The sequence below is a fragment of the Rhamphochromis sp. 'chilingali' genome (assembly GCF_963969265.1).
Source record: "Rhamphochromis sp. 'chilingali' genome assembly, chromosome: 11".
Taxonomy (NCBI): Eukaryota; Metazoa; Chordata; class Actinopteri; order Cichliformes; family Cichlidae; genus Rhamphochromis; species Rhamphochromis sp. 'chilingali'.
The window spans coordinates 20,786,559-20,813,638 of record NC_137938.1 but is presented as its reverse complement, the minus strand read 5'-3'; the positions used below and the strand labels follow the sequence as shown (position 1 = coordinate 20,813,638).

The following is a 27,080-nucleotide window of genomic DNA, read 5'->3' as shown; positions in this document are numbered from 1 at the left end:
GCTTTAGTTCGGTTAAACCACTTTCCATTTATGGGCGGGGTTCTTTAATATGATTGACAAGTCTCTAGACTATTGAGGCGACGCGCTGACGCCGCAGCCCTTGACGCATCTGGAACTTTCTGGATTTCAACCAATGGGCAAGTACGTCAATTGTACGCTCTTCTCTTTTTCCCACACAATTCCGTTGTAAATAAACGAATGACAGAGACGCGGTTGACGGTGAAATTGCTACCAGAAAATTTCATCAATACAGGATACCATTACCGGACTGTGTATTAAGGTAATTAAGGCCTCTAATATAAAGCTAACGAAAACCTACGAGTTCATGTAACGATTCTAGCCGTCGTTTTAATGTGCAAAGTAAATGAGTGACAAAGCAATGAAAAATTAGCTGCTAGTAGTGATGCTAATGCTAACTGTTGACATTACCAAACTAACTCGGTTCTTAAGATCAAAATTTGGTGCATTATTTTCTTAAATGTCTTGCAAGGTAACAACGTCGCCAAAAACAAGAAAATTGTTATCTAGTTATCAGTTTTTAATAAACGATTCTTAAATTGCCGTTAAGTAACTGGTAGATGTTTAGCTGGTTTATAACCCCGGGAAGTATAAATTAGTATTCATTTACCAAAGTAAAAAACTAGTTGGTCTTCATCTAGGATATGAAAGTAATCTGCCATTCCTAATGGACATTTTCCGCCACAGACCGAAACATGAATATGTGTTTTTCTCATAAACTGCACGGTGTCTTTTCTATCACTTGGTAGGCTTCTGTGGTTACGTTGATGTCATTCCTACCCGCCAGTGTGCTGTCAGTACTTGTAGTCAGGCTGTCGTGTACAGGCAGCTTGTGGCCAATGCCACAGGTTTCGACCTGCCCGGAAAAGTAAACTGTCAGCAGCAAGAGGAAAAAGCAAGTTGGCGTAAACAGACCTATCTTTTCTCCACCTGGCTGTTGGACTGAAGAGGGACTGACTTTGGATCATCCAACACTGAAAGCTAACATGTCAGAGTTAAATAAAGATGTGGTGGATTTGGTTTGGGGGAGACCCTCCAGTGGAGTGTCTGTCTCCATTTTCCGCAGATGGGCCCAAGGTATGATACTTTTTCTCAGTATGTTGATAAGAGTTTAAACTAATTTCCCCCAAAAGGGGTATGAAGCAATAATCCACTGTATCCAGACTTTAAGACCAAAAGACAGGAAGCAGTGATTTTGTTTGAAATTCTAGCTGAAACAAAGTTAAAATGTAAAATGCTGAAAATGAAAGTATAAATACTTACCTGCCTGTTGAGGTTTACGCCCTGATTTTGTCTGTGGCCCTCAGATCTTCAGCTGGATATCCATTTGTTTGTTTTGTTTTTGTAAGTTGTTATTGACACAAAATCTTTTTGCTGTTTATCACAGGATTTGTTTTTAGTGAAAGTGAGCTCACAGCACTGGAGCAGTTTGAAGGAGGGCCCTGTGCTGTAATTGCACCTGTCCAGGTAAGATCGTATTCAGCCTTCTGACAATTTGTCCTGCTCATTTATGATAAAATATCTGTATGCAATTATTTTGGTTAAAATTGAGATTATAATAAATGCAAACTGAACTAAATGTGCCCCAACTGTTATGTGATGACAATAAGGTTTTCTGCTTTAAAGGAGATGTGGTCTTTGTCTCAAAAATAGCTTTGTTTGACTTATAGTTTAAAATAATTGTATTTTATCTTACACTGGGCTGTAGTGTAGCTCTTCAGTTTATCCACATTCTATAAAACATTTTTAGCCACTTTTACCCTCCCTTGAACACAATTTTCTGTTTTAAAACACAGAGTGTTATTTAACAGTAGGTAGGGCTACTCACAGCCAGACATGTGTGGCTCACTTTAGAGCACCTGAGTGTTTAGCTAAGAGGCGTTATATGCACATATGCTGACCTCACATTTTGAAACATATTCCTTGTTTTATGTAAACATCCACCATTAAGGAAAAGTATAATAGATCCCATCATGAGGAAAAAAAGTACACTGGATTTATAAAAGAAGACAAAGTGAGACAAATATTGTGAAAAATCTAATCTTGACCATCTTGTTTTGATCAAAAATAAAATTTGTATAACTGGCCACCCCATACCAGTGTTGGGTAAGTTACTTTAAATTAGTAACTTAGTTACATTACTAGTTACTTCTATCAAAAGTAACTCAGTTACTTCAAGTTACTCATTACTTTCAGAGTAACTAGTTACTAGGGAAAGTAACTTTGGTTTTACTCAGAATTCTCTTGTTAATGTGTTGCTTCCGTAACTGGATACCCAGCAAGTTTGCCAGTCTTCTAGCTTGCTTACTTGCCACAAGTGCACTGTGCCACCTACCAATAGAAAGGAAAAAAATAATGTGCACATTTCCACGAGAGAAATCCCATGCCTGGACCGTCGTTGACCGCCGCATGATTCTAGCCTGCTTTTTACATCCAACACAAAAACTGCAGTCGAGGTGCTTTCGATTGTACTCAGAACTCGGAAATTCTGCCTTCGGAATAGGAAGATGTAGGTAACACCAGACTGCAGATGAGCTGCATACAGGGCTGGACTGGGACAAGAAAAAAATCGTCCCGGGGAATATGACTAGCCCACCATTATAGGAAAAATCATAAAGCCTTTGAATGAAAACAAACGCTGTTGTGACAGTGATGTACACTGTTCTGATGGTATATATATATGCATCAATCTATCAATCGTTTGTTGTAAAAACTCAGATAATTATTTTTTTAAAAGCTAGACATTTTAAATGAGAATAAGAAAGAAAAGTATTTCCTTGTGCCCCCCTTTCCCCGTTAATGCCCTACATGGACCCATGGCAACACTTTGCTAGACCCGCCCCTGCACAGTTACCAGCTGTCAGCTAAGTAAAAAAAGGATCCTGGTGTTGTTTGTCTCTCAGAAACAGTTCATAACTTCCCTTCAACTCATTCATGTCACCTAAAAGGTAAACCTGTTTCTCCATCACCTGTTCAGCTCTGATGATTCAGTAAGGACGTCTCCTGGTTTCATCTTCATGTTTCCCTCTCACCACATAACCAAACTGACATCATGACCAGCAGCTTTACAGCTGTGGCTCCAGCAAACATCAGCTGTACTAGAAATTAATCTGGCGCCACCGGGCCCTCACCACCAGTAGGCAAACATGGGGTTAGTATCTTGCCCAAGGATATTTGGCATGCAGCCAGGAAGCAGCCTGGGATCGAACCACCGACCTTCTGATTAGTGGCTGACCTGCTCTGCCACCTGCGCTAAAGCCGATACGCTGATCACTGATAAGTTTTATGATTGAAGTAGAAACAGGAGAGGAGAGAATGAGAGGAAAAAGGGGCAGCTGTGCAGCGTAAACACAGAATAACTCCAGCTTTGTGTCTTTTTCATTGTAGCTGAATTACGGGACAAACTGTTCCTTTTCACCTCAATACGAAACGCGTAATATTTTCTCTGAATACGAGACGATTCTGTTTTTTACGGGACGGTTGGCAACTCTAATAATTAACCTTATGAACAAAATAAAGTTCAACATCAGTAACATAGCACCCACCCAGCTGTATAGAAACTCTGTCATGCTAGCTAGCACGCAGTACGAAAAAGTCAGCATAACGAAAATAAACTCCACCTAAACTTGGTTTATATCTGACCCAGATGGACTGCAGGTCATAACTTCTTACCTGAAGTTCAGTTCACCTGACACTCGGACCGGCGGCCGCTTCGGGTCTCTCCTCTTGCCTCCCTTTTCCTCCATCCACCTGCTGGCATTCACCACTTGCAAATGTTATTGAATCTGTGGAAGCTCCGCGATAGCCACCACACGAAGTAACGAATAACGAGCATATTTAAATCCCAGTAACAAGTAACACGTTCCTGGTTTTGGCATAATAACTAGTTACCGTGCTCGTTACCACAATAATAACGTAGTTACTGTAACGCGTTACTTAATAATGCGTTAGTCCCAACACTGCCCCATACAAATGGTTACTTGTATAAAATGAAGTAAATATTAGTTTCTGTTAGTCTGTGATTGCTGATTTTGGACAAACAATGTCTAAGAGATAAAGCACATTGCACCATGCAATATTTCTTGCAAATTTGGTTACAGAGTTTGTTTCTTTGCAGGCTTTCCTCCTAAAAAATGTCCTCTTTAGCAGAGAGAGTTCCAACTGGAGACAAATGTCAGGTAATTTCTTAAAAAAAAAAAACTCATTCACTGAATTGCCTGGTTTTTTTTTTTTTTTTTTTTTTAAAGCACGTTTTATGTTTGTGTATGTTAGAGGAGGAGCAGAAAATGGCACTCTGTTCGACGCTAAGCGAAATCCTGGAGTCTGTCTGCTCCAGCACCTCTACGGGGTTCTGCCTGGTGACCTGGGCCAAAGGACAGAGCCCACACACTAGCACACAAACAATCACACAGGCACAGTCGCAAACACAGGACATGCCAGAGCCAGCAAGCAGTCAGCCACCACAGGAACAGCAACCCAGTGAGTCCTACGTCTGTCACATTTCCATAAAAGATGCACGTTGAAAATGAAACTGCAGAAGTATTTTTAACGTTTAAATGAAGACTTGTCTTAATATTTAATTGTTAAATAGAAATTTTTAATGACTAATCACTTGATCCAGTATTTTAATGTGACATGCTCTAACACTATGGTTTCTGTGTGTTTTATTGTGCCTAGCTGCTTTGGCTGCTGAGGAGCTTGGCTTTGAGCAATTTCACAGTGTTCTCCAGTAAGTGACAGTAAATGTTCTGTCCATATATAACAATTAGCTTCTTTAATTCCCATAAAATCCTGATATTAAGTAATTACTGTTGGTATTCTGGAGGGATTTGGACTTTGTAAGTCAATGTGGGACAGATGTCAATATGCATTACTGTACTAGAGAGCAGCACATTTCAACTAGATTAATCTAAGCCTGCAAGAATTGGCTTTCACATCGGTGTTACCTTTTTCACTCACTCACTGCTCACAATTTGCTGATTCAGCATTTTCACTGATTGCCTAATAAAAAAGAACTACCTTTCTCTCACACCGTCTGCCACACAAACACAAGCCAAATAAATGCAGTGGTGTGTTTGCCAGACAAATATTGAAATTTCATCAAATAGCGCACTGGCAGTTGAGACGGTAGTCAGCAAAAAGCAGTGCTGACTCACTGTGAGGAAGTGCACGCAAACCAAGACGAATAGCTTCACTACCAAACTTTCCAAGGTTGAACAAAGGAGGGAAGTGGCTCCAAACAAAAGATCAGATTATTCTTCAACCTCTCATTTATTTGATGCCTGCCCTGTTGTGAAAGGGCATCTGGGCATCACAAACTCAGTTAGTGCATTTGTCAAATTGACACCTCCTGAAGCCCAGCACATGTGTTTCATACATCATTCTTGTGTTTGTTTCCCTCCTGCAGCAAACGGACGGTCATGTCAGTGGCCCATCTCAGAGAGGAGGTGCTGTCTCTCTACCACACCTGGAGGGGGTGCTGTGGAGTCTTGCTTTTCCTTTATTCTGTCATCCTCACTAAGGTAAAGAAATGCAATACTGAAATAATTATGATGTGAATGAAACTGCTACTGAATTTTAAGACCTTGATTTTTTTACATTAAATCATCATCATTCATCAGTTTAACCAAAAATTAAATACATTAATTTCCTTTGGTTCTGTTTGTGCAGGGCATTGAAAATATAAGGAATGAGATCCAGGACACAATGGAGCCTCTCATAGATCCTGTACATGGCCATGGGAGGTAGTGAAGCAAATCTTCTTTCTTTTTTTTTTCTTCTTTTTTTTCACCCTCTTGATGCGTCTTTTCCCCTCTTTTGCAGTCAAAGCCTGGTGAACCTTCTTATAACTGGTCATGCTGTCTCTAATGTCTGGGATGGAGACAGGGAGTGCTCTGGAATGAGTAAGACTTCAATTAAGCATTGCACGGAGATGCTTAAAGACACCAAATCCGCACAAAAGAAACATCTACACATATGAGAGTTGCAGAAGTCATTTGTGGTCTAAGATTTAAACTCTGGTCACCAGACTGTCATAACTCTTAAACCTCACACCACTGCACAAAACTAAAAATGAATACCAGTTTGACATCATTGGAATTCTTATTTTGTTGTTGTTGTTGTTGTTTTTTTCTCCCCATTCTTGTCTTGCAGAACTACAGGGAATTCATAAACAGGCATGTGTTGGTTTTCTCACACTGATGGAATCACTACGCTACTGCAAGGTACAGACACAGATACACTTACATTTTCACAAAGCTTGGAAGCTCTCTAAAATGTCACAAAACATCGTTTTCAAATCAAATGAAACTTACATGTAGTTGCATGTCATTTGACTACGTGAACATCAAATTTTGAATCCTAGAAATTGTATTGGCTTTTGAAAAATATCCGCTCTGCAACAGATTGGCCTCCAGGGGCGCTAAAGAGCCATGCTTTTGTAATGAGTCCAAATTGTGGTTTAGGATTGTCTTAGTGAAGCAAGCGAGGTCTTTCTTCAAAATGCATTTGACATTTTTATGTGGTTAGCAAGTGTAGCACTGATTCCTGCATATATTGCTAAGAAATAATGATTATTTGCCCGATGTGCAAGGCTCTGTTTGTTTACAAAGCCCTTCATGGTCTGATTCATTATTACATGTCCAACCTCTTACATCAATGCGCTGCTTCCAGGTCCCTCTGCTCAATCGATCGGATGCTTCTGACTGTCCTGCGCTCTAGATTTAAACTTGGGAGAGGTCATGCATTCACTGTGTTTCCCCCAAACTGTGGAACAGCATTCCCCTCACAGTCAAATCTGTTCCTTCATTGAGTCAAAGCTTATTTGTACTAATTGGCATTTGAGTGTCTGATTTGCCCATTGTGTCTCCTGTGCTCCTATGTTTAGCACATTCTTATCTATTCAGTTTTTTGTGCTTTATAAATGCATTTGAATTAAGTTGAGATGCCCTTACTTTATGCACCAATGCAAACACATAATGCCATACCATCATAGATGCTGAATTTTGAATTCATGCTGATAACAAGCCAGACAGTCCATTTCATTTGTTCCTCAGAGACACAATGTCCAAGATTTCCAAAAAGGAATTTTAAATGTGGATTTGTCAGGATGTTTGTTTTTCTCTGGTTGCATAGTTGAGTTTTAACTTGCATTTGTGGATACAGCTGCAAATTGTGTTTACCAGCAATAGTCTATGTCCATTTATAATAATAGTGATCAGAAAAATGTTAGTTTTCTGGTTTGTCCTTTGCGTACAGATATGTTTCCAGATTCTCTGAATCTTTTGGCCGTAGTACGAACTGTAGATGATGAAATGCCCCGAGTCATTGGTAGTTTATGTTTGGAAACACTCTTGAATTATTTAACATTATGACCATATGGTCTCTCAACAAATGATGATGCCTTCCACATCTTTATTTCTGAAAGATTCAGCATCTCTGGGGTGCTCTTTTTATATCCAGCCATCATCCTGACTGTTTCCAGTTTCTAATCAGTTATAAAATTCTCCACAAAGTGATTGTCTAGTATTGCCCAACTTTTCCAGTCTCTTAAAGCTGCTGTCCCAATTCTGTTTTTCAAAAACCACTACAGTTTTCTACAGTTCCAGCATTAAAGATGTTTTCAATTAGCTATGGAGTTGAAATGGATTCAAATCATTCAGTTTTTTCATTTACATTTTACACAGCTTGCCAACTTTTTTCTGTAGGTTCACGAAGCATAATTTAAAAGTATAAACAAATTGTCCAGTGGTGGTCATTTGTGAGCTTTCAGAGGATTTGTGTTTGTTCAAGAAAGCTTGAATGCAAATAAAGACGCCCATTGTGAAAACTGAAAGGAGGACTACAAATACAAATAAAGACACAAACACTTGTTGTTAGTTGTAATTCTGACATTTCAAACTGTGAACCATAGGCCAAAGTTTGTACTCCCAGGGGAAAATATGTTTGGAAGGAACAGTTATTTTTGGAAAACGTGTACTGAAAGGCTGACCAATCACAACGAAAACGTATAAAAATGCTTGTACCACAAAATAATTCAGCTGGCTTGAAAAACAGGAATGCTCATTTATCAATATAAGCAAGCCAAAAATAGCTGAAGTTGAGATATGGAGCCTGTGAACAGGTAAAGTGAGTAAGCAGCTGTAATAGGTTAATGGCAAGTAGATGGTTGCCAATGTAACTAAATAGCTCTTAAGATCGACGTTCATGGCGGTTTAAGTTATCATTGTCATTTTACAGCATTTCATTATGCATATTATTGTCGAGGGTTTTAGAGAAATAACATGCCGCTGTTATTTAAATATTAATGTTGAATGGAAAATCTGCATGTTACATTTCAAGCAATTACTGATTCATGATGAAATTTACTGAAATAGACACTCACAGGTTATGCATTCCTTTTCTGTGTGTGTGTGTGTGTGTGTGTGTGTGTGTGTGTGTGTGTGTGTGTGTGTGTGTGTGTGTGTGTGTGTGTGTGTGTGTGTGTGTGTGTGTTGCAGGTCGGGGCGTTCCTCAAGTCTCCAAAGTTCCCTATTTGGATCCTTGGCAGTGAAACTCACCTCTCTGTATTTTTCACCAAGGCAAGTTCAATACACACATCCATTGGAGAGGTAGCATATAATTCACACACAGAGACATACAATGTGTAACATAAGCCAGTGTTCTCAGCAGGTTAGAAAAACCAGAATATGGAAGGTGCTTTAAAATAGTGCAGATCAGATATCAATGTGGGGGGAAAACCAGAGGCAGAGAGGGAGGGGGGGAGAAAAATGAGTACAGAAGATAGTCATATATGGCCGGTGCTCTTTCTTGGCTTTTCACCTAACAAGTATGGGGGAAAAAATGCTCAGTTCCCAAAGATGAACTTAACAAATACTGGCACACAGACATGGTCTGCATTCTCGCTCCTTCTCACTTCTCAAACACAAACACACAAAGTTTTAATTTATCAACCATCTGTGATCAACTAAACAATATGTGGTTTATTTTAAAGTATTGCAAGCATGCAAACTGCTGAGTTTGTGCTCCAGCAAGAGTCTGCACTTCTAACCACCTTCACTGTCAGGTTAAATCCATTAGTATGGATCACAGATTTTTCTCTTCTGGCACAAGTTTTTTTTATACAGCGTTGTCACGAGAGCTTTAAAGCCTCTGAAACAACAATCAGAAGTAGCTCCCAGTGCATGTACGATTTTTCCATTGCATTTCAGGAAATGTCAGTAAGTAAGTAAGCAAATGGAACACAACTGATTATTGGCAGTGGTTTGGTATGAGATTTTTACTGTGAGCCAAGATGCCAAAATAATCTGAATGACACTAAAAACAAGATAGTGAGATAAAACTTTGCCCCAAACAGCACAAAGAATGTTGGTCTAAGTATTTAATCCAGTGTCTGTTTTGTTAGTACTTGGGAAATAATAGTTATTTTAATGTTAATAATCCCAGATGTCAATGCACTCCCACATACTCTTGTATCTCAAATAATTAGGATATTATGAAAATATATTTTTGGTAGTTTGGTTAAAAAATATAGACTTATATTCTATATTAATTGCATGTAAAACTCTCTGATATCTGAAGTCCAGTATCCCAGATTATTAGAATATTTTAAGTTTGAGAAAATTGCCAATCAAGCAGTATAAAAGCTTGTCCAGTCTTCTCTCTCAGAGAAGCCTGGTTACTTCACAGCTGTTCAGATGGCGATTATCAACACCCTTCTAAGGACAGTAAGGCACAGAAGGTCATTGCTGAAAAGGCTGGCTGTTTTAAGAGTCACGTTTCAAAGCAAGCCGACTACAAGGGAAAAGTATGGTAGGAAAAGGTGTACCCTAACCTTGTCGAGAAAAGTCCATTCAAGAACTGGTGAGAGCTCCACAAAGAGCTGACTGAGGTTGATCTCTTCTGGAAAGGAGCAGCAACTGTCACATTCCTAATATTAAACCGCTCAGACACAGTATCAGAAACGTCTTACCAGGTTTAAAAAGAAATAAAACTGGAAAAAATTCCACAGTGGTTCAAAGTTCTCTTTTTAGATGAAAGTACATTTTGCTTTTTATTTGAAAATCAAGGTCCTGGAGTCTGAAGGAACAGTGGCAAGGATGGATATGTCACTTGCTGATGTTAACAGTTGTTACTTTTCTTTTTTTTTATCACATCCAAGTCAACACAGCCAACTGCCGGGAGATTTTTAGAGCACTTCATGCTTCCATTGGCTGACAAATCTTATAGAGATGTCAATTTCCTTTTCCAACAGGACTTAGCACCTGGCCACAGTCCCAAAACTGCTACCATGCTGCTGATCATGTTATTATTGTCTGTGATTGGCCAGCCAAATCAGCTGACCTGAACCCAAATGAGAACCTATGGAACATTGTAAAGAGGAAGATGAGATGCACTAGTATATTACTGTAGCACTGTGTGAGATTGCTTTACAAGTTGAGACGCTCTGGAGATTTGTGTTCTGTAACACACTATACTGATTCAGTCCTGATATACCAGAGGGGCTCTAATTGTGGCCAAACAAGTTATTGGAAATCTGAGGGGAGGAAAAAGAAATCTTTGGTTTTTGGGAGTATGAATGAATTATTGTCCCATTTTTACTTGTATCAACTTGCATCTGAGTTATACACTCAAGCCTTCTCCATTAGTGAACATGTAATTTAATATGCTGCTTTAGCTTGTGAATTAAAGCTGGAAGTTTCAGTTGTAGCAAATCGATTATCTCTGCTGTTGTGAAAATTGCACCAGAAGGGGGGAAAAATTCCCAAGTAATCATCTCCATCATAACGCTACCCTGCTAATATATCATTGATTAAAAGCTCAGTTACGAGAATAATCTCATGCCCACTATGTGAGTGGATTGTATTTTGCCTCCGCTATGACCTAAAGTCGTCATGCGTGAACAGATGACTTACCAATTTCTACAATTCCCCCAGCACTAGTGACATATTCGCATATACACACACATTCCAGAGCACATGAAACCTAATCCTGATTAGCATTAGTTGTGTGTGTGTGTGTGTGTGTTGCTTTAGGTGGATGGCTTCTTGAAGGAAATATGACTCCCATGTTCTCATCTGGATGTATTTGTACCTCTAGACACTGGAAACACACTTGAACACACTCATTCATGTATGCACATGTACTGAGGAACATAGGCTAGTTGTACACTATGCCAACAGTAATGAGCTCTACAACTTTGAGCTTGAGGTCAGGAAGGCAGATGTGGGGCCTCATTCAGTGTGACCTTGTCCTACTGTGAAGTGAATCTGTGTTTCGAGAATACTTTTCTGGGCTTTATGGTACAAAAATAAACGTGCCTGGTTATGTAGCTTTTAGCTCCGATATAGAACCATCGCCACAAAAACAGAAAACCTGATCCCCGCCTCTGATGTGTCAGTGGCTCCTTCTTTCTGTCACTGGGGACGGGTGTGTATTCCCCTGAGTGGTTGTCAGTGTGACTGTGGCTTTCAGGCCATCGGCTTAATGCCATTAGTGTTTTGTTTTGTTTTGTTATCTAATCTGCCTACACAAAGACCATCCTGCCAATTTTGATCTGTACCCACAATACCTCCTGCACTCTGTTCTCAGTTGTATTAATGTGTGTGTGCATGTGAAAGAGAGAGAGTCTGAGTGTGTATAATGGCATGTAATGGGATCTGTTTCTGGACGAGAGTTTTTTGAGATGCCGGAAAAAGGACAGAAAGCAAAGAAGTGGAGAGATGGGTGACAGATGAGACGTATCATATAGTATGTTTTTTAAAAAACAAAAAAAGATTCTTCCATCCTTCCTTTTCCTTCTTTCTTTGAAGTAGCTGAAGCTTGGTCTATTTCCCAAGTGAAGGACTCCCCAGCGCACCTTAGCCAGTCTCTTCAGATTGTTGATCCCTCATGGGAAGGAAAGAGGAGGAAAGGAAGTAGAAAGGAAGGATGCACTTTAAAGAGCAGTGTGGTGGTCACTCAGGAAAGGAGGTGGGGGTAGCCCCCCTGTGACATTTTTCATCGCTCTTTACTCTGCCCTCACTGAGTGATGAGGTTCACAGGCTGTATCTGCGCTTCTCCGGGGAGTTATGTGTGTACAGTAGTTGTGCTCTGGGTCAGTGATTTACTAGGAGAGCGAGCAGCCGCTATGGCGCTCTGTGTCCCATAAGACTCCAGCTTCTGTCTGCAAAGACAGAGGATGTCTTTCAGGGACTGGTAAGGAGGAAGAAGCTGTGTGCAGACACAGTTAGCTTTAATTCATTGGTGTTTTACTGCTACTGGAATATGGCTTAAATCTTCAACATAAAATATTCCAAACTTAAGGTGCATTTGCCATCCCTTTTCAAATATCTTGTCTGCAGCTCACAGTATTCTTCAGTGTAATGTGTAACATATTATTTCAACTCGTGTGTTTGATGTAATAAAGTAAATTGCAAATCATTACTCAATCAGTGCATGTTTGCAAAACGACATATGTATTGCGTTCTTAAAGAATTAATATTTAAAACAACAACAGGAAAATAATCTGCGGGGCCTTTATGAAATTTGTTTGGTCATCTACGATTAATTTCTGGTCTCCATATGATCAGTGGGCGCGGGCCACACGCAAACACAAACTAACAAAGCGGTGTACATTAACAGTCATTAATAATCTGTGACAGGTCAGACCAAAGGTCTTTGTAGTAGGATAAAAGTCTATCTTTGTCACTGTATGTGTGCATTATTCTTCCTTTTCCCTCAGGTGCTGCTCTTTGTTATAAGACGCATCATTACACTGTATAACTATTCTCTGGTGTCTCCTTTCTTTTCTGGTGAGACACGTTTTTGCCCATCTAAGACAGTTTCATAAATCACTGCTTATCCTGCTTTGTCACACCTGAAACTGCACTCACTCATTATGTAGCAAGAGAGACACGGAGCTTCTGTTCTTCTCTGTACTTGTGATCACACAGGCTAGTTAAGATGAACTAAAGGGGCACATACAGTCTACATAACAAGCCCTCACTCACAGACTCTCTTCTCAGCCTGTCATGTAGTGAGTCTGTCGTTACCTGCTAGGAACAAGATGGGAGACACTGCCCAAGACCTCTGCTTTGTTGTTTTGAAACTGATCTCTACAGACGCACTCTATGGCCACTCAAAGCCTCTCAGCAACACAATAGCTCTTTGGATGGACCGGTGAGAAAGAGAGTAATTCTAGTAAAGTGCTATGTCTACCTGTCTTACCTGAAGTAGCTACATGCATGTGGAGATAAAGGCTGAAAGGTGGAAAGAAAATGGAACAAAAGTTAAGGGAGGGAGGGGAGGAAATACTCCAAAACTGGAGTACCTATTTAGCACAGAAAAGGGTAAGTGAGGGGGGGGGCGAGCTGGGCAGGGAGAAAGAATGAAAGGGGAAGAAGGAAGGACATGAGACGTCAACCTAAGAGAGCCTCTCAGCCTGGTGAGCACAGTGCAGCATGAAAGCAGATGGATAGAGGTGACGTTGAAGACAGTAGTCAGCAAACATTTCTTGAACATAACACAAATAATAAAGATCAGCCGAGCATTGTACTTTATCTAACATGTTGCAGTAAATCTTGAGCTGCTGTTCTTAAGCTAGGGAGGAAAAATAATGTTTGTTTGTTTTTAACTGTGTTGATAAAATACAAAATTAGATTGTTTATGGTTGATCTCATTAGATATGCACTCATTTCTCGTACTCTTACGGCATTGGGTACGGAGGTGGCAATCGCAAAATCCAACAGGCATTACTTCCTAAAATTGGGTTGTGCTCATCAGATAACAATAGTACACAAAACACTCCTTCATCCAGTTTAATGTTTGTTCTTAGGGTTTTTCTTGCTGTATGTGTTTGCTTTCATGACTTTTTAAAAAGAAATTAGTATTTTCATCTGAAAAGAATAAGAACATCATCACCTGTTACATGAAATCGAAGGTTGCAAGTAAACCTAAATAATTAGTATTCGTCTATCATCATCTTAATAGCTACTGCACAAGTAGGTCTGTGATCTTAAATATTTTGTTGGCTAAAGTAAGACTTCCTCTCTGTGTAACATGAGTTAATTACCTAAAATACGCATAATTACAAATTTTATTTCCTATCTGTAATTTGTTTTGTCTAACAATGTTCTTGATCTAATAAAAAGACATTTGCTGAAAAGGACGGTTGATTAAAAGACAAACGCACATTCCTGAATTCTTACTCGGATCCTCTTTCCGGTCTCTTAAAATTTTTTGGCAAGGACCGTAAATGTATTCCAGTTTTACTTGGAGCAAATGTTCTACATTACATTGTATATTTAAGTCCTTGTGATTGCATGACTGTAGTTCCTGCTTTGTTCCTTTAGAGAAGCTTGTTTTCGCTCCCTTGCTGAGGTCACAGGTTTGCACAGAAAAGGTTGCACTGCAGAGATTGGAATGTGCTCCTTCACAAACAGCGTTTGCATCTCAGACCTGGCTTTGGTGCTGCAGTGTATCATTGCACTGGTTCTCTGCATTAGCATTGTACCAAATGAATTTCATCACAGGATGCAATTTATTTGTTGCACTGACACTACCTCTTGCATAGACGCTCGCACATACACACTGACATGAACTGTTACTCAATTAGTTTGAGTGGAATGAAATTGTGAGGCACACAACATACATGCACACACTTCCCTGCAGAGTTTGTTAGCTCCATGACATGTTTTCCAACTCAGCAGCGTCTTCCCCAGGCCTCTAATAAAACACAGATCAAAGATGGCCAAGCAGACCTATCATTGCACACACAGTCATGTAGGCTTTGCTGTCATTTTATGTGCCTGTGCATGGTCTTGACGCTCACATGAGTCATTGTCTTTATTAGTCCCTTTCTTGTGCTCATATTGGTGTGAGTCTGTGTGTAATGGTCGGCCATAATGATATGTTTTGTTTAGTGTGTTGATGACCACTTAGTAGTGTTTGTGTCTTCGTTGGAACGCAATCTGTAAATGTTAGATTATCAGGTGAACATTGCAAACGGACTCTCAGTTCACGAGGCTTATTCGACCTCTATATGTAGCCTTAAATTAATTAAGCCCCGTGTCTTTCAAATGAGGATTATTTTCTCAGTTGGGGTAGAAGGTTTAATTACATTTTATCAAAACAGTTCATGTTTCATGATACGGACGTTTGTTCAACTCCTTCTGAACTTTTTTCAGCACTTGATTCCTCTGGGAATTGTTCAATCTTGGAAGTGAAGCATAGACGCATCTAACTAATGAAAAATCTTCTGTCAGATTTATGGAGCCTGTAATGTTAACACATCAGGCCTCTGCTGTACTCTGTCACAGAAAAGTGTGTGAGCGTACGTTTGCTGGTGTGACTGTTTTTCTTTGCATCTGAAGAGCCTGCAGCTGGGAGTCATCTCTTCTTGGACGTGTCTCCCTAACCCCCCCCCCCCCCCCCCCCCCCCAAAAAAAAAGCCTCCTCTCTCCTTAAATAAGCCCCGAATACAGTAATAAGTGGACCATGAAACCCAAGCAGCTTGTGTGGATCAGAGGCTCAAGCTTTAATAAAGGCTGGCTAAAGGAGATGTGGAGGGTTCATTTGCTCTCCCAAAACATTATGTGTTTGTCCAGTGATTCATTGTCATAAGTACAGTCTTGTAAAGAAGAACAGTGAGAACCCTCCGACTCTTGTCTTCACGTTTTGAACAAGTATTTCATCTTTACCTTCTCTTCTCTTAAAAATATTCCCTCCATCTCCCGTGAGCTTTTTTTTTTTTCTTAAACTCTTTTTAGTGTTTACACATGAAAAATATTTATAGGGCACTTTAACATTTACCTTCGCTCTCCTTATCACTGATTGCTTTCAGTGTTGCTTATCAGACACTTTGGTTATTCGACTCTAAAACCTGTATAATCTTGACAAGATCTGACACCAAGTTTGAAAATATCAAATAATACCTAAATGCAAGATAAGATAAGTCAGGACGTTTCTTTTCATTTTGGGGGGGAGTGTCCAACAAGATCTATCGCAGGCCTCTGGGGTTAAAGTGCTGTATTAAGGGTTTGGTATGTTTTAAACAAACTTGATTTTCAAACACATCATCCAACAGCGTCCAGAGGCAAAATTGTTTATACTCCAAATGGGTAAAAAACCTTGCGGTCATGTCCTCCTTGTGGGTCAAAATACTTTCCTGATTTTACTATTGGAACTCAGTTGTGTGCAAAAAAAGGGGTCTAAACCTTTATCACCCCTGAAGATTTTAGTTCATGCTTTCATATTTTTAGTTTTGGGAAGTAAGACAAAATGTCAATTACAAAGTCAGGAAATGGAATGCAGTGGGAGGAAGAATTTCAGAGTCTAACAGTCTGATAAGTTGTGGGGGTTTTTTTTGGTTTTATTTTTTTATTCCCAATTTCCTCAGTATAGAAAGAGTAATGAAGGCTTTGCATAAGCATGCTGTACGATGTATCAACCACTTATAGATGGATAAACACAACTCTTCACATCTGCTGCGCCTGTCAGCGTTGCTCTCTCCAAACTTTACCAACATACAAACATTGCAGAGCTCGTCATAAATCACAAGCTAGATATTTAAGACTTGATTTCCTGACACTGTGTTTGGAGTGAAAACAAGCCATCTAACTTTATCAGCAAATCAGTTAATAACCCAATGAACTCTGGTGATTGCACAGGCCCCTTAGGTTCCACACATACATGCTTAATGTACCAACAGTGAATCACAAACCTACTGCTATGAGTGGTGCTCTGTATTGGCTGCATGTTTAGAATATAGAGTGGGTTTGGTGCATTAGTATTGCTCAACTTGGGCAGGACCAATTGAAATCTGCTCTTAGTAGAGATATAGATAAAGAAAAAGATAGCGATATATAGACGATCATCTGAAATGACAGAAATATGACCTAACTCTTCTCCTTCTCTCTCCTCACTCTGCATACAAATATTGGATGTGTGTGTGGTCACTTTAGGGTTAAACCTCTTCACGTTCTAGTGCACATGTGTTTTTTACTTGCTCTTGTCTTTAATGTCTTGTCTCTTTGTCCCTACTGTCTCCAAATAGGAGATGTCACTGGTTGGTCCAGAGTCTCCATCAGAACAGGCAAGGAGGGTTTTCCAGTCATTTGATCCTGAAGGTAACGGAAAATCAAGTGTTTGCATTTAAGATGTACTACTGATAGCTCTGTTTAAGCTTTGACTGATACCAGTTTTAAATTAGTAGTCCTCACTACAGAAGGAGAAGAAGAGACTCTGCATGACTCTTCTATATGTAAGGCAGCATCAGGCTTTACTTAAGGAACAAGGCCAAGGAAAAAAAGTAAAATGGGCATTTTTTTTTTTAAACTTTTCAATGTTTTTTAATGCCTAATTTACTTGCACTTATTTCATTTGAGAGCAGTTTGATAAAACACAAGAGACTTTCAACTATGTTTGCAATAGTTTCTTCCTCTGCTCCCTGCTTCACCAAGTCTGTGAATGTGTCTATTTCACTATCCGCAGACCAGGCATGGGTGAAGTTTAAAAAGCTTTGCAGCAAAAGTCTAAACTTGACCAAATAAAATAAATAATTAAAAAAAAAACTAAAATAACTGGAGGAGAGAAACCAAAAAGGATTTCACCATCAAAGACTACAGTGCAAAAAAAAAACCACTAACAGAATTTGTTCTAGCAGTAAAAGTGAAATGCATCCAGGCCACTCACCCTTTGTTGTTAGCTCTCTCCATGCTATATAAGTTCTGTTTGCAAAATGTAAGAGTTTATGGGCGCACTGCTGCTGATGGCTGACATACTAAACTTAGAATAACACAGACTTGAATTTAAGAGGTCGGCTCCCTGCCCTGAACACCTGAACCAGCACTGAGGCTGTTATCCAGTATTGATCCAGTAATACACTAAGTATTGATTGGCTTGCCTCAGTTTGATTCATATACAGTCCACATGTTATTCACCTTCTGTCTGTCACCAGCTGTGCACAGGTTTTGATTGAGCACTTTACTTTATTTGCTTATTAATACACCAGTTATATGTAACCTGGCACACGGATGTACTTTAGTTATTCCGAACTTTCACTAACACAGCTACACACACAAACTGAGAAAAAGACATCCTGGCCCAACTGTCTTTTCCTTCCTTCTCCCTGCTTGCAGATGCAGTCATAACCTCTTTTCTTTGTTGTTCTCATCACCATTATTTTCTTCTGCAAAGAGAACAAGGGTCCCTGTCCCTCCTCTGATCTTCATTGTTGTTGTTTAGGTTAGTGAGATCAGCTCAGCTAACAGCTGAGTCAACCATCCTGCTTCTTCCCCCTCTCTTCCTCATTTTCTTAAACCTTTCTTGTCACTTCCAAGTCACTGTGTAAAAAGACCACAGGAAAGACACAGAGAGAGTGGGACAATGACAGCAGAGGCAGCAGGTTGTCATGTCAGTAGAAATGAAAATGTTGTGTGTAATTTTCATTCACGCAGCTTCAGGATTATATTGTTAGATATTTATGTTCACTCAGAGAAGAGAAACATGCAATGAAACATTTAGTGTTAACATCTGCCGTGCAGTGTTTTTCCTCCTGCTTGAATACAAGAGAGTGAAGTGAGCAGTAAAGAGATGTCAGGAGTCGTACACAGGACGTGAGCATGAACTATTTTATTATTAAAGTGTGCAGCTGGGAACCAGTTATAACACATATTTATGTTTTCCTATTTTCAAAGGAACTGTGCTGTTCTTCATTGCTGTAAGCTGCATTATTCACGATATGTGCCGAGGTCTTTCTGTATTTTGTATAGGGGCGGGTATCTCTAAATGATATCCAGATATTTATGACGATCTAGGAAAACAAAAGTACTATCCGTACTTGCAGGCAGCAGCATTTATTTATTTTTATTTTTTTAACAATTAATAACTGTCATTGATGACACGCTTTCTGATTTTGAAGGTGCCAGCGCTATAGTGCAGTGGTGTTATAACAGCGTAAATTATATATAAGCCCAAAAATAGCCTTGGTAGTATTTTACCTGGAAACTCTAAATGGAAAGTACATAATAACTGATTAACACTTAACAATAACAAAACTTTTCTGTGTAACACTTCAAGAGCTGTGCAAGGTGGTCACATAAAAATATTTTCTACCTGGGATACTGACTCCTGAATCTTGGATTGAGGGATTTTAACCAGCTGCTTAAAACGCTGCTTTTCCACGATCTGACCGCATCAGTAATTTCCATCCACCGTTTGCTCTTCCTGTCATATGGCGTGCAGCTAATGAGTGCTCCAGCAAAGCTCGGTGGAGTCATTTGTTTACATCTGGGTCTCGCATCACCAGCTGCTAGTGTCTCCTCTTTTGTAGCCTGGTTGTTCTCAACAGTGTTTTTTGCCTCAACTGGTGAAGCGAGTGTTGTTTCTAGCTTTTGGCAGGAACACTTGTCGTGCATATTTTTCAAAGCATTGTGCTTTTGTTGGAGGTTGTTGAAGTAGCTCCCTTTTCAGGTCAATTGTCATAGGATGTTGACACGTGGCTGGCTGCTGAAATTATATCTCCAAATTACATTTGCTTATATCACGTTTTTACGTTGAGGATATGATATAGCGCAGCTTTAATGTGGTGTGATGTGATGTTACCGCATGATTAAATCCTACCAGCTGACAACAAGCTTGCAGGCTCCAACAGCTTTTACAACAAATATGTAAACACAACCATCGTCTGCACTTTCCTTGTTCTTCATTTGTCTCTTCCTGTTGCACAGAATACCACTTTGCTTGTTGTCAAATCCGCTTCTGCTATCATCTGCCAGGACATTCTGCATGCCATATGGTCTTTTCTCCCAAACACTTGTTCAAACAAACACATGCGTGGGCTCCAGTAGTTGGACCCACAATCTTATAGGGATACGTATACACACATGAAGGAAGAATGCACTGTACAGATGAGTGCTGCGTAACAGGGCCATAAATCTGTCTGTGTCGCATGTACGGTCAACACAGCCCCTTGTGTTGTGGAAAAATGGCGCCAGAAACATTCACACGCACGACAGTGATTCACAAGAACTACAAACTCAGTAACCCACTGCACTTTTTTTTAAAAAAACATTTGTTTGCCATTGTCCCTGCTGTCTGCCCTCTGCTCGCTGTCACACCATCAGCTGCCACTCTAAGAAAATATCTCTCCGTCTTGGTAGAACGAGATTGAGTTTTTGAGAGCGAACTAGCAGCACACTTGTCAGTTAGTGTTCTTTCGATCGCATTTGGGGTTTATGTGTATATCTAAACACGAGACCGCACAGGCTCACATGCTGATGTTTAAATGACATAAAACTGCACGGCCAGACAGCAGCGGACAGAAACACATGTTAGTGTTTAAAGCTTCTCCTCTCAGGTAAAGCGATCATCACGCTTAAGGAATGTAGGTCAGAGAGAAAAGACAAGGTGTCTGTGTGAAATGTGTGTCAGATGAGTTCATTGCCCAGGCTTGTGATGTAAATAGTTCTTATGCCACATGTGTGTAGGTGAAGGCTTTGCCTTGTTTTTTAATTCAAGTTTGTATCTTATGTTTTGTCTAAAGTCAGCACCCTTTCTTTATGTCTCTTTCTCTCGCTCCCTCTCTGTAGATAATGGTTTCATCCCAGAGTCTCTGCTGGAGGATGTGATGAAAGCTCTTGACCTTGTCTCAGAGCCTGAATAGTAAGTGCTTGCATGTTCAACGCTTTATGTTTGTGTGTGCATGTTTGTGTGTGTGTCCGTCTCCATGTGGCACCTGTAGAGCTTCTTAGATTCTACCTCCAAAGTCACTGGCAGGCCAGGTCAGCACCTCCTTGCTCATGTTTCACTACCAGGCTGCTATAAAGCAAGACCAGAGAGAGCCCGCTATAAAGGCTGGGGAAGAAAGAGACAGAAATTGAGGCTTACGGGGAGATTGTTAACTGCAGGAAGAAAGACTGAGAGATCGAGGAAACACTTTAAAGTGCCGCTTCAAACAGAAGCACGTTCTCCTCTGAGGAACAGTAAGCCTTAATGCTGTAGTTACTGGACTTGCCAAGTAACCGGACCAATAATCTGGTCTACAGACCCCCAGATGGCCGATACATCACAACAAAACACAGCAAACTGACGGGAGACTCCCAGTGCTAACAGGAGAGTCTCATTCCTTACCACACTACAAGATCTCACCGGGATTCCTATGTTAAAAATAGCATCTTGATTACATCAGTATTTAATAGCAGTATCGAGACTTTAGGAAGTAAACATCGTCATTGAGAGCAGTGAAAGTTTTTTGTTTCCATCTATCCTGTGACCTTTGACAGTCAGCAGCTCTAAGACTTTTGTTATGTTTGGCAAATTATTATTTCTTGAGATTTTAAACACATGGATACATTTCTATATAATTTGATTTTGATTCTATAAGTACTAATAGAAATGTACTTATAGACTGTTTTGGTGAACATGTGGATTCCATGTGGATTCACTTTCTGTATGTCTGGAAATTAAGTAATCAGCTGTGATGCATAATGGGAACCAAAAAGTGAGGTGAAATGTTATTATAGGGTGAGAAGAATATAAACGAGTCTCCTTATTGCGATCTACAAGCACTTAGATGGCATTGTTGCACCCTTACTATGTTTTGAGCAAATCCAGCATATCCAGTGCAAGAAATTCACTGACGAACAATTCAAGTAGTCTACATTTTGATATTTAGGTGTAATCTTAATCAAATATTACCAATCTTGCTAATCTACTGTCTTTGTGCAATTCCTAAACAAACAAACATGATCTGAGAAGAAATTAATGTGGCATACTCAGTGTGTGCAGATTAATCTCACGTCCAGTCAGTTTTTAAGTGATGTAAGTCATGCAGCATTTACTGATATAACCCACCAAAAACAACTGACCCTGCTGAGCCCCATCAACACAACTTTTTCATAGTGGGATTTTTATTTCTTTTTATTGATTCCTCTCATCGTGTTTTTCTTTCCTCCATACAAAAGGTGCAGAAGGTCAGCTAGAAGCTGTTAGTATTTCAGAGGGTTGCTCAGTGACACTGAGTCTTACTCTGCGTGCTCCTGCTGCATGTACAGTTGGTAACAAATCGGCAGATGAAGAAATAATCGTTCTTTTCCTTCTGTGTCTGCGTATACTCCTCACTTTTCTCCTCACTGCCTTAAAAGGGCAATCTGATCAGATTTTTTTTCTATCACAGTGGAATAATAATAACACTGATCTAACACATAGGAATGTCTGGACAGAGGTATATTTAGTTGTACCACAGTATTCACGAAAATATGCACGCGCTTTCCCAAAACATGCATCATGAATCCACACTGAGTGATGAGGTGATTGTAAATTTGGATCAACTTTCATACACAAATCTTGTTTCCTTTGTGCTGATAGTTCCTTTCTCCTGAAACTTGTTTTTATCTGTTTTGTTGGGGCATTTTATGCTGGGTTTTGTTTTTGGTCTGTTTTTGTCTGTAAGTCTGTTTTCGTCTGCTCACTGTATGTTTACTCCCCCTTTTTTTTTAATCTCTTCTCCTTCTCAGTGTGACTCTGGTTAAGAGTAAGCTGGATCCAGAGAACTTGGGCATAATTCTTCTGGGCCCATTCCTGTTGGAGTTTTTCCCTGATCAGGTATGTGTGTGTGTGTGTGTGTGTGTGTGTGTGTGTGTGTGTGTGTGTGTGTGTGTGTGCATGAAGATGGAGGTCAACTACAGCTTCTACAATACAGCCCCTGCATGATAAATGCCTTCCATCCGTTATACAATCCATATCACAGTTAAAACATATGGAGGAGGCCTTGTGCCCAAACACATATGGGTGACACTTAGGTCTGTTTTCAAAGAATATGTGGAGTGCTGCTTTAGCATTATGCCAATAACATTCCTGTGGTGTCTCATGTGAAATGCATGTGTGCCTGTGTGTGCTCACCATCATATGATGCTGCTTGCCGAGAAGTTTTAAGAAAGAGCAGTAAGATGCTTTTATGAGGCCGGGCGAATGAGGAAGACGGGGAGGTGGGGGAGATGGAGGGGAACTGTGTTAAAGTGATCAGGGCTTTAGGGACTCGCCAGAAGAATGGCCCCGAGCCGCAAAAAAATTATACTACCATTAGCCAACTGGACACACACACACACATGCAGACACACGTGGGATTGGGGCGAGGGTTAGAGTTTCATATATACCATATAAACACGAGAAGCTGGACACGCTCTCAAAAAACACACCCAATTAGCTTTCTGCACCTTCAAGAAAAGTCATTGGAAGTGTTTTGGCTCACTTTCATTGTTTTGATCATTTTTTTTGTAGCGTAGGCTGTTTTGTGGTAATTTGGAGTTACGCACGCATTTCTGTTTAACGCCTGGGATTTAACATTAAGCTTCGGTTGCAGCCAGAGATGTGACAGTTTGACTTTTGCTTTTCAGCTAGCAAAGGTTCTGCCTCTGTGGGTCTCTGCCTCCATCTCAGTGAGAAAAGATTGCTCAGAGAGTCTTCAACAACACAGCATGTTTTTCACCCCGTTCACTCTGTGCCTGTTTTTCAGGATTCAGGAATCCCAGACTCATTTCCCGTCTACCACTACAATGGTCTTAAACAGTCAAACCACAAAGAGAGGGTAAGACACTCAGGGTTTTCACGGTAACTAATGGCACTGGTTCCCTTTTCATATTCTCTGTCTCTCTCCCAATTACCTCCGCTCCTTTTCCCGTCATCATTCATACATACATGCGCACACATACACACAGCTGGTGGCAGCCGGCCACTCCAAAATAAACAGTAGCTGTTGCGAGCCTAATAGCCTGTCCGTCCATCCAAAGAAAACCCTGGCTTAGCCTCGCGTTTCTCTGAGCCATTTCAACACGAAGGCCACTGTCAGCAGGCTTTCTGTGATAAATGGTCAAACACAGGCTTGTTAAGCAGGATTAGTTTGATGGATGATTATCAGCAGATGCCATTGGTGGCTTTGCACAAACCTGGCAGTCAAAAATATCAGTTTCTTCATCTGTCACGTTTCCTGGTGTGTAAAATTGCTAATTTTTTTTCCCATACCGCTACCTGAAATTGTAGGAATGGCACCATGTGTGCCCACACAAAAGTGCACACCTACTCACATAAGAGGCAGGTTGTGATGGCATTTCCATTCCTATCCGATTGTTCAGTCTGACGTCACTAGCCGTGTCTGGGTCTAAACTCTGCTGCAGGTCCATATATCAAACAATCACTATTGCATTACTGAGAGTTGAAAAACTGTCTAAAGTCTTTCATCTTTAATAAAATGATCAGCGTTCTGCTCTACCGGGTGTAACAATTGAGTTTAACATCCAGGCATCCATGAAAACTGAATTTATGACATTTAACGGAGTTAGAAGTTAGCAGGAAGTTAGCTCGCTAGCTTCTATCCAAATACAATATAGCATGTCCTGACTGCGGGGTTTTGGAAACAAATTAAAACGTACAGCTCTGCTATCACTTCCAGCATAAATGAAGACAGAAAACTAAATAGCAGTGACGTTTGTAGGGTTACTGAAGTTTGGCTAGCTGGTATATAATGATGTGCTACGTGCTTGCGACACAGCTATGTTAGCATAATATAAACAAGCTAACTTTTTTCCCCACTCGATAAAAGTTAACGTGAGTGTTCTCGGTGGTCAGGAACAAATGTAATCGCATGGCAGGATGCTGTAAAAGGATCAAACTTCAGCCAGGAGAACAACTGAGATAATCCATCCACAATACGAGGTTAGTCATTCATATACTGCTGCACGGGCTGGGCTGTAGTTACATCCTAAGGTTTTAAAAACTGAGCTTAAATAAATGATTAGTGGTAATAAAAGCCGAGGGAGGTCAACAGTGATCACTGACTGTTTTAGGAGCTTTTTGAGATTAAATAGAAGAAAATACATAACATTAAACATGTTAACAACACAAAAGCCATATTAAACGCAGACTACTTTAGACCCGGAAGTAGGATTCGTCGCGTCATCACTGAACAACCGGATAGCTCCAAATGGGAATAACAGGCCTGCTGACTGTGTGCCTGTGTCTCTGTGTAAGACTGCTGTGTACTTGCATCCCTTCTGCTGACACCCTCAGAGGAACAGTCAGAATTGAAGTACACTGATTTGCATTTAGGGCGGTTAGCGCCATCGTCTCACAACAAGAACGTCTTTGGTTCAAATCCCAACAGGGGCCTTTTCTGTGTAGAGATTGCATATTTTCCATGTCTGTATGGGCTCTCTCCAAGTACTTTGGCTTCTTCCCTCAGCCCAAAGACATGCATGAGGTTAGGTTAATTGGTCATTCAAGAGATGTTGGGGGGAGGATATTTGCTGTGTATTAACCTGCATTTATGTGCACTCTCAGGTCGAGTACGTGGAGGGGACTGCTTTGGTGCTTGGTTTTGAGGACCCCATGGTGCGGACGGATGACACTCCAGTGAAGCGCTGCCTACAGACCAAGTGGCCATACATCGAGCTCTTGTGGACTACCGATCGCTCTCCGTCATTAAACTAGCACTGACACAACAAGCAACGTGGTCCTGTGTATGCAGATGGACCACTACTGTGTCACAGCACGCCTCTCTGCACAATGACCCCAAAAAGGTCGGCAGGCTACAAAACTGAAACACATGCAACACAGATGAATGAGAACAAGGAAAACAAAAAAAGACACAAATGCACTCAAGCGATACATGTTCATGGACTAAACATTAAAGCCAGAGATCCACTCTGTCATTCTCACATTCCACACAAACTCACCTCTACACTTCATGCTATTGTCTGTACACCAGTGCTTGTAACTGACACTGAAGATGTTTATGATGTGATTATTTAAAACAAAAAGAGTGACTGTTTATTTTTACAGGTCTGCTCTGTGCCGACACCTGTGCTACAGCTTGGTAGTAAACCGTTAGCATACTAGTTTGATTCGACTGGAGCATGTCATCAAATCAAATGCTGAATCGCATGTAGAGCCAGTCGACTGTGAAACACTACTGTTAACCCAGCTATAGGACTGTTCAAGGGAAAACCTACCAAAGCCTTCCACATAAGAGAACACAGAGACGGACTGCTTAGAGTTTACAGCGTAAAAGGGACCAACCCGGACGCAGAGATATGACAGGAGGTTTTCCGTGTTTTAACCAAGACTGAGCTGGTTTAGGTGCTCTGTGTGAGTGCTTCATGCACTACACTTGGATGTTGGACATGTGCTCATGTATTTATTACCAACACTCAAAAATTGTGAAATAAACACCTTTTTTTTTGTTGACATGCTGTGTGGTTTGGTAACTTAAAATCCTAGAAATTCCCTTCTTAAGTATCCTGTCATGACCAAACATGGGACAACATAAGGTGTCGGATATCCCAGCTCGGTCAGGACCTTAACCACTAAATTGCACGAACGAATGTTTTGTGTTCCCCAGAGACTCTAAATCTACAAGACACTGATGGTCACTTAAGTACCTTCCTATAAACAGGAGAGGAAAAAAAATGCATGTTTCTGTTTGCTCAAAATTGTCCCAGTTGAAGACAAACGAGACAGTCTGTACTCGGTCTTGTATGTCCTCACACTTTGGTCCCTCATAATTCAAAACAAGTGGTGAATGTTTGCAGAGTGAAAATTTGTACCATTTTAGCTACTTAGTCTCGATTCGGGGTTATGACAGCAGCATTTGTAGCTCAGCACACATGTATTTGTGTGTTTATATGTGGATGCAGAACGCTTGTTCCTCTCTCCGTCTATGCACAGGAGATGTGTAATATTACCTGGGTGTGTCTCTAATGGAGAAGGGATGTGGTTATAATCCGACATAACGCTCATTTTAAAAGTCTTATGGTGAGGTTTTACAGAGAGAAGAGAAATGAAGTCAAAGTGTTTAAAACATAAACCACCACTGTTCTCGTGCAGTCATCAATCCACAGTGACCTGCAGTAAATCTCTGATCAGGACACACTGGCAGATTGACAGGAAGTAACACGAACTGTATGCGAAGTAATGGTTCCACGTTTGGAAATAGGACGTCTGTGATCATTTTATTGGAGGCAAGGCAGTGGACAAAATGATTACGGATGGAAATGTGCACACCGGATACTCAAACTGAACTCTAAACCTGG

General features: G+C 40.4%; 1 protein-coding gene across 1 annotated transcript; it reads left to right on the top strand.

Moving 5' to 3' along the window:
- Nucleotides 1–125: 125 nt before the first annotated feature.
- On the top strand, nucleotides 126–26,235 carry mindy3 (MINDY lysine 48 deubiquitinase 3). The gene is made up of 16 exons (XM_080896638.1): nucleotides 126–280; nucleotides 768–1,095; nucleotides 1,406–1,485; nucleotides 4,136–4,196; nucleotides 4,291–4,497; nucleotides 4,696–4,747; nucleotides 5,426–5,540; nucleotides 5,689–5,762; nucleotides 5,842–5,921; nucleotides 6,172–6,242; nucleotides 8,517–8,597; nucleotides 17,051–17,123; nucleotides 20,586–20,658; nucleotides 22,512–22,599; nucleotides 23,510–23,581; nucleotides 25,330–26,235. The coding sequence occupies exons 2-16, from the start codon at nucleotides 1,005–1,007 to the stop codon at nucleotides 25,477–25,479; spliced, it is 1,368 nt and encodes a 455-aa protein (XP_080752764.1). The 5' UTR covers nucleotides 126–280; nucleotides 768–1,004; the 3' UTR covers nucleotides 25,480–26,235.
- Nucleotides 26,236–27,080: the final 845 nt, after the last annotated feature.

Excerpts from the sequence above, each read along its gene's own strand:
- mindy3 (XM_080896638.1), top strand. The coding sequence starts at position 1,005 with ATGTCAGAGTTAAATAAAGATGTGGTGGATTTGGTTTGGGGGAGACCC. Across the intron at positions 5,922-6,171 it reads CAGGGAGTGCTCTGGAATGA|AACTACAGGGAATTCATAAA; the intron begins GTAAGACTTCAA and ends CTTGTCTTGCAG. Across the intron at positions 6,243-8,516 it reads AATCACTACGCTACTGCAAG|GTCGGGGCGTTCCTCAAGTC; the intron begins GTACAGACACAG and ends TGTGTGTTGCAG.